At 36.3% G+C, this 12148-nt stretch overlaps 1 protein-coding gene across 1 annotated transcript; it reads left to right on the top strand.

Annotated features, from left to right (window-relative positions):
- Positions 1-7940: 7940 nt before the first annotated feature.
- On the top strand, positions 7941-10222 carry LOC143636223 (heat stress transcription factor A-7a-like). Its single transcript, XM_077103874.1, has 2 exons — positions 7941-8454; positions 9303-10222. Exons 1-2 carry the CDS (start codon positions 8131-8133, stop codon positions 10020-10022), a joined length of 1044 nt encoding a protein of 347 aa, XP_076959989.1. The 5' UTR covers positions 7941-8130; the 3' UTR covers positions 10023-10222.
- Positions 10223-12148: the final 1926 nt, after the last annotated feature.

The raw sequence follows: 12148 nt of genomic DNA, 5'->3' as shown, positions 1-12148 counted from the left end.
TGAAGTCTAAGAGTTTGAGCTTTGCTGAACGTAATATAGCCCCGTTTAAAAAAAATAATAATAAATAGAAAGAAAGATGATGGAATGAAATTGCATATTTCGTCTCTTCGACTTCAACTAAATACATTTATCACCTTAAGGCTTAAAAGTCCACGGCATTTAAAATACTTAATAAATAAAATATAATTGGTAATTTGAATATGTTAGCATGACACGGCCACTTCACCAACTTACCATAAAATAATAAGTGTATCTAAAACTAGAAATATATATATTCTTTGATTTAAAATCAACGGCGTGAATTTCATTTTGTTAAAGAGAAGATAATATATTTTTAGAATTAAGGTATTTAATAATCTAATTGGTTGATTAAGATTATAGATGCTCGTTATTGTCACGTGTAAAGTTTTGAACCACGCAAAATATTCTTTTAAAAAGGTGGTGTGACTAATATTATCCAGGGGTGCGAGATAGCTTTCAACTTTTACGGCGAAGTGTAAAATTGGTGTAAACTTTTTTTCTTCTTCAATTTATATATTTGGATACACCTGAGCAAATATTAAGATACTTCTATATTAAAAAAAAAAATTAGAGATACCTCTGAGTATTTCTTCTAAATCTGCCACTGGTATATTATTTGAACATTATAAAACACAAACATAAATATAGAACAGAAGGGGAAACCTTTTCATTAAGAGATGTGGATATGTAAATCACAATGAAACAAAAGTGGAGAAGAACTAAGAAAACGGTAATGTCGAACCCACAACTTTGTATGTGACGTGGAGACGGTTTTGCCAGCTCTGGAGTCAGCATTCTGTGATTAAACTTTGTAAGTGATAATTACATATTTTTATATCTAAAACTAGGGGGGAAATTTTGATCAATCAATTTTTTTGACATTGTGTATACGTTTGCCGCCACGCCCTTAAGACCCGACACTGTTATTTGACGGAATTTCCATCTATATATCTTGATTCATTATTTTGAATGCTTAAGGGAAACAAATCGGGTAAAAGTACCTGAATGTGAAGGTTGGAATAGAATTGCTTAGTGTGGAAAAATGAAATATGGAAGTGAAGAGGTAGGTCCCAGCAGAGCCCAGTTGGACCCGCAAGACTCACCTCAAAGAGGGACGTCTGCGCAGTTGAACCCGCAAGACTCACCTTCAACAGGGACGTCTGCGCAAAGGCTAAACTCGCAAGACTCACCTTGAAGAGAGACGTCTGCGCAGAAACCAACTGGATCCGCAGGACCCACCATGCTAAGAGACGTGACGTCCTTACGCGCAGTACGCAAGCTGTTCCCGCAGGAAAAGCCTCCCAATGGTCGACGTACTCCGCCTGTTCCCGCAGCAACGGATACTAGCCATCAGGGAAGGCTACCCGCGCAGCAAGGCTACACGCACAAGGCACTTAACTCTTAAATAATTCAGTAATGTCACCTGAAGAAGGAGTGAGCAAGCCGGAAATACTCCCGCCCAAAGCCGGGAAAACTCCCGCCCAAATGAGCCAGTCCGTACAATACTGGAGGATTTTTTGTACTGTACCTGACGAGGTATGGACAAAATATCTGACCAAAGCTGCGACAGCTCACTGACAACAGTACAACGAGCATCATGCTCTATTACTTAATGTCACTATCAGCCGCTGCCTACTCACCAACCTGTCGTAGCACGTGCATAGCCTGCAGTTGGTGGAAAAGGAATAGTACACAGCCGGCCTGGTCACTATCAGCCGCTGCCTACCCACCAACCACCAGCATGGCATGTGCGTAGCCCACAGTTGGCAGAACAGGAATACTATTCAGCCGGCTGTACCTTCTTGGAAACCTACCTTCGACTATAAATACTCCAACACCTTGGAATGGTATGGACATTATCTTATCATCTCATTATCTTATCTTCTCTAGCAATCTCTTAATATACACTTATATTCAAGAGCAATCTAGTCTGATTCTCACGCCGGAGGGTGGTCACAATGAGGTACCCCCCCCCCCTTCTCAGTGACGAGCTCACGGTGTCTGTTTTGCAGGTCATCAGAAGAACCATCTTTGCCGGACCTAACCCTCGTGGGAAACATCTACTTAACCCCAGATTATCCGTAATTTGCCCGGGGTCGATTAGTGTTTCTTCAGGAAGGTTGAGAACACGGCTGCAATTCATTCGGGTAAAAGTAAGGTGTAACTCATTGATTGGTTCTTTGAGTTTGAATACTTCGGGAGCACCCCTTCACCCTTACTTTACTTGAACTGGATTGGTCTTGTAACGTTCGTAATTAAAAAAATCAAAATAATCTATCCTTCTTTTCACACTTGTGATCAAATAAATAAACTATAAACCAATAATTATAAGTTTGTTCCGGACGACAAAACGGGGTATTGATGCTGGGGAAAAGGGAAGCTCACGTGGCAAACTTTTATGGTAGTGAATACCGCCTCACATACTCGGCAACGAAAAAGGGAGGGATGTAGTGGCGTTCATCGGTTTGGTTATCGATTTATTTGATTTGTTCGGTTATGATATATTTTTATCCCTAATTCAAAATAACAATTAATTTTATTTGTGTTTTAGATTCGGACAACTGTTTGGGTTCCGTACTACATCAAAATATTCAAACAAACCCAACATATAAACCCTAAAACCAAAATTTTAAGATTATAATAAAACATCCAAATCGGCGAATTATTACATACTTTTAAACATACAACTAGTCAACCATAAAATAACCATTCTAAAACATCAAAAAAAGAAAAATTGAAATATTGATATGGATATGGATTATTGGACTACATATTACACATGGACTTAAAAAAATACTTGGTCATATCCAAAATAAATTTATGAATAGTATTTATTAAAAGAAAAAAGGTTTAGGGAAGTTCAGGACGACAAGGCAAACCCCATAAAAAAAACTCGTGTCAAATGCGTCCATTTGTATCATAAACAACATAATGAAATAAAAACATACTGGTGTTTCAACACTTAAAGGAGCGTTCAAAGCACACAAATCCTTAAAGCGGGTTCCACACTAGGGCCTCTCTACACAACTCTCCAAAGGGAAAGAATTTTGAGAAATGCAAATGAGCCCAAAAAACATAAGCTTGCATCTTTATATATAGATGTACTGATCCAATCATAGCTTGACACGTAGAAGGTTTTTTGGAAAATAAATCGTTGTTACCCACAGCAAAGGCACAACTGTGCGTTTGCATAGGCACGCCTGTGTTTAAGGAGGCTTTGTGGTCTCTCTCTGGCAGTTCGTAGCCACCTCTTACCATGCAACAACGACGATATGGCTTCCGGACTTCATCTTTGTGTTATTTGACTAATCTAACCCTTCAACTTAATGATCAAACGAATTTTTAACAACATAAACATCCATATCTATATAAATAAATCTCTAACACCTTTATTTATATACCAAAAATAAGGTTCACGTGACAAAATTGCTTTAGGGATGCAACATTGATGTGTGTGTGTGTGTGAGAGAGAGAGAGAGAGAGAGAGCATGATGGTATAGACGAGGCACTTGACCCTGATAAGCCTTTAATCCACCTAAGCGTCTCAGAATGGTCATATCTTGCACAAAATATTTTGTATTGATGTTTTTATTTGTTTTTGTTTTTTTTATAATTTTAATATTTACCATATATATGTAACTAATTTTATTTTATTTTATTTTATGTTTACCATACATATATGAGTGAGAAAACTTATAAATATTAAAAAAAAGGCTGCCTTTATAACTTAGTACATAAACTAAAAATTATCATAAATTGGATGTGGCTCAGTGGTAGAGCACTCACTTTATAAGTGAGAGGTAGGGGGTTCAAACCTCACTATCACTAATTTATATGGGAGATATGAGGGATGACTCTGGCTTGCCATGGTTCGAGTCCTGATCTCACCCGGTTTTACCGGCTCTTCGCTGTCGTGCCATTTGGCGGGCGTGAGGGTCAGGTTTTATCCGGTGAATCCCTCAATAGGTGGACCGCTAGGGGCTCTGTCCGTCCGGACTAGTGGTCGGCTCGGGCTACCTTTAGCCTATGACGACCGCGTACGAAATATCCGACGTTACTTTGTTGGTCATTCGAAAAAAAAAACTAAAAATTATCATTAAGTTTTCGCTTTTCAGTTGTTCGTGAATAACTTTTAATTTGATCTGAGTTTATAAATCAGACTAAAAAGAGTGAAAAAATAAAAATAAAAAAGTTGAAATTGAGGGTAGTTGTTTGAATAATGTAAATAAATCTACCAAAAACCAACCAGTGGATCCAATCAAGTTGTGAGGCCCACTTAATTCCAATGGCCCACCACCCGCATATACGTCCACCCAACAAGTTTCTCTGCTCTACCCAATCACGACTAAACAACAATCAATAAATGCTACTAACAATTTACATATTATTTTATGTGTATTTACAAAAAAAAAAAAAAGAAAGAAAGAAAATGAAAAACTAGGGAGCATATTTATTCCACATCACAACATTATAAACTTAAGTCTTTCCTTTTATTATGAAAATCCGAATATTACATATGTAACAAGTTAAAGAGTAAATATAGGGTAAAAGAAAAGGGGTACATATCACAACCAACCACTTGTGGGGCTGTATTCACTTGGGTTATATATATTAAAATAAATAAAATAATGTGAGACGTACATCATTTAACAACAATAAAGCCCCACCAATTGTTTTTATTCTATACTTTATAGAAAGCCTATTAAATATTTAAAGAACTAAAATGTATTGAAGAGTAGAAGGATCGGATAAGTAGTGTCTAGAACTTTCGTCTATCTTCTATGCTTATGTTCATTCTATGGGTAATTGATGACGGGAGGGATGTACACACAACTCATCGCTCGCTTGAAAACTATTTGGAAAATATTTGTTTAATTTATGTCTTGTTTGCAAATTAGCCGGTTAGCTCGGTTCAATTCAATTAACTTGAATTACACACACATATAAATATAAAATTCTTTTTTAAAATTCCATAACTTCAGTTTCATAATTTCATATGCTTGGTTCAAAATTTTAATATTTTAAAAGAAAAATATTTTATGTACATTATTTTCAATTTCAAGCTTATTTCTAAAAGAAATTTACAAGCTATTACAAGTTTCTCTAAAAACTACTAATTTATTTTCATTTTCATCATATTAAACTTCAAACTTGGTTCTTGTAAAAATTTTTAAAGAGCAAAATAATTAAGTAACGCATGAAACTCGCTTAATGTCGATCGTAACATGCTCGAAAAATGCTCACTCAACTTTGGCTAGGTCCAAATGCTTTTCTTTTCTTTTTTTTTTTTTAAATAATATTGCTAATAAAACAAATTAGAGAATGAGATAACAACAAATAAAAAGATAGCATACACATTTAACACCACCCAACCGTTCATGAATTGTATTTATTTGAGCTAAAGTAAAAAATAAAAACAATGTCACATCTTCATCGTACGACAATAATAAAGGCCCATTATTTGTTTTTATTCAATAATTTAGGAAGAACCTTGTAAGATTTTTTTTTAAAAATAGAAATATTTTAAGGAAGAGAAGTTTCCCGAGAGTAGTGTGTAGAACTTTCTTCCTTCCATTCATAAGCTCACTACATATATATTATGGGTTTATTATTTTATTACAACTCACTCCCAATTCCCAAATTCTATCATACTTCTTTGTCGGAAACAACAAACCAAATGTTTACTTGCTTTCTTTTTTATTTTTTTCCTCCAAGTCTACTTAGTGTGTTGTAGTGAATACACGCTGCTTGTTTGGTCGTTATCGATTCGGTTTGTTACAGTACCGACATTTGTCATAGCGACCAGCGCGTGTAAATAAACAAAAATGACACGTGTTTGGTTTGTTGACGACAACTTAGATTGTATCAAACGAATTTTAACAGCTACTGTAAATGAATCGTGCTTATGCCATATCTTATCATATCTTAAATGAATCATATAAAGTTTACCCACAATCAAATTTCACATTATCATAACACATCTAATTTGATATGAAATGTAAAAGCCTCACTATCTACGTGCTATATACGTAACGAACTCAAATCTTATATTTTAAACTAGGGATGAGAGCAGTACCGACCGGTTTCGGTCCCGAAAATCCCAGTCCCGAAAATCATAAATTTTTTTACTCGTACCGAAATCTTTGGTTCAGTACCGGTACCATACCGAACTCAAAACTTTGATACCGATAATACCAAATCGATATCGATACCAATCGTGACCAGTACCGAATTTGTTCATTCTTATTTTAAACATACAATTGTGAAAAAAAGATGGTATTAAACTATTAATAAGTAAGAATAAATACAAAATGCAAAATAATGTCGCATCTTCGTCATATGACACCAACAAAGCCCCACCATTTGTTTGTATTTAATAATAAAATATAATAGAATCGATAAAGGAAATAATAATAATAATAATAATAATAATAATATAGAAGGTTCTCATATGTTAAGTAGTGTCTAGAACTTTCCTCTTCCTTCCTTCTTAACCTTCTAGCAATTTCCATTACATTTCACCCCCAAATTCAATAAACATAGAAACTTTCCTAAAGTAGATAGATAACTCATTAATTAGCTCATCACCAGCCATGAATCTTGAAGCTGTCAAATCTTATTATCCATCCATCTTTAGATTTGAAGAAACACTAAGTGACCCCGGCAGATTACGAATAATCTTAGGGTTAAGTAGATGTTTCCCACGAGGGTTAGGTCCGGCAAAGATGGTTATTCTTCTGATGACCTGCAAAACAGACACCGTGAGCTCGTCACTGAGAGGGGTACCTCCTTGTGACCACCCTCCGGCGTGAGAATCAGACTAGATTGCTCTGAATATAAGTGTATATTAAGAGAAATAGCTAGAGCAGATAAGATATGTGATGGTATAAGATAGTATATGATAAGATGTGATATCCATACCGTTCCAAGGTGTTGGAGTATTTATAGCCGAATGTAGGTTTCCAAGCAGGTACAGCCAGCTGTATAATATTCATTTTCTACCAACTGTGGGCTACGCACGTGCCATGCTGGTGGTTGGTGGGTAGGCAGCGGCTGATAGTGACATGGCCGGCCGTGTACTATTCCTTTTCCACCAACTGCAGGCTATGTACGTGCCACGACAAGGGTTGGTGAGTAGGCAGCGGCTGATAGTGACATTAAGTACTAGAGCGTGCTGCTCGTCGTACTGTTGTCAGTGAGCTGTCACCCTGTGATTGGTTCATGGGCTGCTTTGGTCAGATCTTGTCTATTTTGTCCATACATTGGCAGGTATAGTACAAAAGATCCTCCAGAAGCGTACGGACTGGCTCATTTGGGCGGGAGTATTCCCGCCTTGCTCATTCCTTCTTCAGGTGACATTACTGAATTATTGAGAGTTAGTGCCTTGTGCGTGTAGCCTTACTATTAGTGCGGGTAGCCTCCGCTGATGGCTTGTATCCGCAGCTGCGGGAACAGGCGGGGTACTTCACCATTGGAAACATGCGCGTAAGGTCTTCATCTCTCTGAGCATGGTGGGTCCTGCGGAACCAGTTGGTCTTTGCGCAGACGTCCCTCTTCAAGGTGAGTCTTGCGGGTCCAACTGGGCTCTACTGGACCTACCTCTTCAAGATTAGATTCCATTCATTTCATCTGTTTCTTACTGTAATTAGATTCCATTCATTGGGAACATGCGCGTAAGGTCTTCATCTCTCTGAGCATGGTGGGTCCTGCGGAACCAGTTGGTCTTTGCGCAGACGTCCCTCTTCAAGGTGAGTCTTGCGGGTCCAACTGGGCTCTACTGGACCTACCTCTTCAAGATTAGATTCCATTCATTTCATCTGTTTCTTACTGTAATTAATTACTGTTCTTCTTCTTCAACTAATCTGGGTTTTTCTTTCTGTACACCAACTGTTCGATCTTTTGCCTCAATGTACTTTTTCAATTTTTCTTTCTGGGTTTTGCTTTAAAGTTTAGTCAACACTTAACTAACCTGTTTGGTTGTGTTTTCTTGGTGAAAAGTTTGAATCTTGGTGATCATCTTGCTGTAATTTTGTTTTCTTGGATAAACCCATCTGAGGTTTTGAATAAAGATTGTTAATTTGTGATTTTGGGGGCTTAAAGATAGTAAAAATGAACCCTTTTTACTCAGTTGTTAAAGAAGAGTACCCATCAAGTGGTGATATTAATAATGGTGGTGGTGGAAGAAGAGAACAGCAGCCAATGATGGTGCAAGCTCCACAGCCAATGGAGGGGCTACATAATGCTGGGCCCCCACCTTTTTTGACAAAGGTTTATGATATGGTGGATGACCAAACTATTGACCATATTATTTGTTGGAGCAGAGGTGGTCAAAGCTTTGTGGTGTTGGATCCACAAGCCTTTTCAACTAATCTTCTTCCAAGATACTTTAAGCATAATAATTTCTCTAGCTTTGTCAGGCAGCTCAATACTTATGTAAGTTGTTATTTTTTCTCTAAATCTCAGATTTGTTTTGATTATGTTGAAAAAGGACAAAAAGAAATTTGAAATTTGGTTAAATTTGCAGCTAAAATAGATGGAAGTTGTTGAAGATGCATATGTTTCAAAGATTTTGATTAACATATGTTAGAAATTATCATGATTTCATAATCCATTCTTGTTTGAAAGAACTTTTTTATTTTTATTTTTATTTTATTTATTTATTTAGTTATTGTGAGGTTTGTTCTTAATTATGTGTATGGTCTACCTACCTCATGTCCCCTATCTTTCCTAATCTTACATTAATTAATAGGTTTGGAGAAGAAAGCTATTTCTGGTATTGGTTTGGTGAAATGAAAAGATTTACAAGTTCTCAAAATGTTCAAAAGTCAAAACCAAAAAAAATGTTTGTAACCGACTTAATCGTCCAAACCGAAGCAAGTTAACCGGTTTGGCCAGTTTGAGATCCAATGATTCAGTTTTGCGGTTTAACGGCTTGGTTCGGTTGGGTTTTTTCAAACTTGGAACCGGCCATGTAAACCAGACCAACTATTTAACCATTATTATTTTATACATATTTTCTATTTTTGGAATGTGTTGTTATGTATATCAGTATTATGTATTACAATCATGAACCATCTTTTGGGTTTTAAATTCTTTTAATACAAACTTATTATCAAACCGTCAAAATCGCCAAACCAGTAAAACTGGCTGACCCAGCATGTTTCAATATCGAACCGAACCATTAATATCTGTCTCAGTTTCTGATCAAATGTTTTGCCTTTTTCATATTTTCTTCTTTTTCGGGAAATTCTTAGCTTGAGGGCTTTGGTTTCTGAGTGCAGGGATTTAGGAAGATCGATCCGGACACGTGGGAATTCGCAAACGAAGCATTCACAAGAGGTCAAAGGCATGTTTTGAAGAACATCAAGAGAAGAACACCAAACTCTCGGGCTTTATCTCCAGTCAACGAAACTGGAAAGTCGAGCTTAGATGAAGTCGGTCATCTAAAACAGGAAAAACAGGTTTTAATGATGGAATTAGTGAAACTCAAACAGCAACAACAAACTACCCGGGCCCAACTGCAGGCCATGGAGCTAAGATTACAAGGAACCGAGAAAAAACAACAAAAGATGATGAATTTCTTGGCAAAAGCAATGCAAAACCCTGAGTTTGTTCAGAAACTGGTCCAACATGGTAAAAGAAAGGAGTTTCAAGAAGCAATCAAGAACCAGTTTGGTGAGTCGAGTCGAACGGGAGGCAGGTCAACGCTCGGGTCAAAGCTGATAAAATCAGAACCTGAAGAATTCATGGAAAACTCATATTTTCAAATGTCTGAACTTGAAGCACTTGCTTTAGAGATTCAAGGGTTTGGTAGATTGAAAAGAAATCAAGAACACGAACACGAACAAGAAAGTAATAATCTTGAATTTGATGGTGGGGAGAAAGAATTGGATGATGAATTTCGGGAAGAGTTGTTTAGTGAAAGATCTGATGAACAATCTGTTGATGATGTGGATTTCTTGGCTGATAAGTTGGATTTCTTGGGCTCGAGCCCCAACTAGGCCCGTTAGCCCGTTGGCCCGTTTAAAAATGGGATCTTTTTAACTTTTGAATAACTGTTTCTTGAATCTTGATATTGCATTGTTATTTATCTTATCTTTGTAGTTATGAACACATGAGATGATGATTGAAGATTATGTTGATGATGATCTTTGACAGATTTAGGGTGCGGTTTTCGGTTGGTTAACTTCATTTGAACCATAACTATATATGTCTAAACAGTTAATGTTTACAAGAGTTTAATTCAAGATTTGTTGTTATTCTCAGGATTTGATGTCATTAGAAGTCTATCAAGAATTGATTTTTTTTTCTTTATTTAACCTTTTCTTGATTATATCAGATTGGAAGCATGTTCTTGGACTGAAATCAAGTTCCTTGTTCTCATTATATCGCAAAGGTTTGTTTGTCGATTCATAAATGAAGTCGACTCGCTTAACGCTAGAATTGAGTCAACTTAAGCGAGCCCGATCCTTAATTGGAGCTCGTTTACTTTACAAACTTTTGAGCCTAAGTTGAAAGCTTATTTAATAAGTGAGCTCAAGCTTAAATTGAAACTTTATTTAATAAATAAGTGTGAGTTGATGGTTTCCTACTTTTTTTTGTGATTCCTCAATAAACCTTCCTGAATTAATAAACAAGTTGGGCCCATGCTGAGCTTAAGTTTGAGTTATCATAAGTCTATGCTCGCGTTCGGCTCGGTTCAGTCACATCATGGTCCCTTATTTTTGGCTTATAATGTAAATCTCTTTGAAGACATGGGCGAAGCTTATGAGGGGGCGGCGGTGTCCCCTGTCACCCCCGTTTTTTCGCTTCTTAGGGTAAATTTTCGTGATTTCATCGACAAGTTTGTATAGGTATTGAGCCCGGCCACCCTTCGGTGACTTCGGTCACCCCTATTACTTAGCCCAAGCTTCGCCACTGTCTGAAGATAATGTAAGAGATTCTATTGTTGCGGACTTGCGGTTTTGGAACGTGAGTAGTCCTTATCTTTCGTATATATTTATTTTTTAGTTACTATATTTATATTGTTGTCAGTCAACAGAAATACCGGTAGCCCAGATGATGAGATCCAAAGAATGGGTCATTTTGATTCATATTAAAATGGGTTGGGTCAAATGGCCCAATAGTGTTTGTGTTCGGTAGATTTGTCATTAGAGTGTGACTTGAACTTTAAGGCCCATTTACTAAACTGTCTTAAAAGCCACAAAAGCATGTTAAGGCCCATGAAGTAACGCATTGCTTGTTTTGGGTTGTAGGAATAACTATTTTTCATATTCTAGAGCTCGCAAAACGAATCATGTTATTATATGGGTCGTGTTTAACATAATTGTTCAATCCACCTAGTTTCCAAGTAACCAACAAGAACCTTTTCTTGTTAATATAACTTATTATGAGACTTATATTTTCTTATGACTAAGTATCGTAATGTAATGTAATGTAATGTAATATACGTTTTTGCTATCATGTCAAATAAACGATCTGGTTTCCAACATTTTCTTAAGTCAACATAAAGAGAAATTATGCAAAGAGTTAATAAAATGAAATTTTTTAAAATAATATAATCAACATGGTAGATATGAAAACGTTATACAAAATAACTATGCCGTGCTCATCCTTCAACTCTCACCATTTCATGTCATCTTAGTGTCATGTCATCACCCACCATCTTTCATCTCATCTTTAAATTAAGGAAATATTACAACTATTACACTGATTTACGAGCTATCTAATGACCAATACAATGTCAAACATAGAAAATGTAACACAACGTGGAGTGGTCGTAATATGATTTTATCAAATTTGAATGAAACTTTAAACAGTTTTATCTGTTATGTGGTACTTTTTACCTTTCTTTTAAATAAGAGGGTTTTCTCACTTTGCTATAACATTTATCAGTCACTAAATGATAAATGATTGGTCCCCTTTGGGTCATCATATAACCTAGAAAATGATGATCATCATGTCCCCTCCTCATTTTTATTTGCTTGCATGATTCAAACAGAATACTTACAACTGGACAAACACAAGTATAGCTTGTTAATATTCGTTTGTTTAAGTTTAACCGCATAGATTAATAGACACAAAATGTAAGCACATAAATTTTCTTACCGGTGTTTCTTTTGTTAAA

This window comes from Bidens hawaiensis, unplaced genomic scaffold (genome assembly GCF_021521415.1).
Source record: "Bidens hawaiensis isolate Kalapana, Puna unplaced genomic scaffold, B.hawaiensis_p1.1 tig00007840_1, whole genome shotgun sequence".
Lineage (NCBI taxonomy): Eukaryota > Viridiplantae > Streptophyta > Magnoliopsida > Asterales > Asteraceae > Bidens > Bidens hawaiensis.
This window is presented reverse-complemented; position numbering and strand designations above follow the sequence as displayed.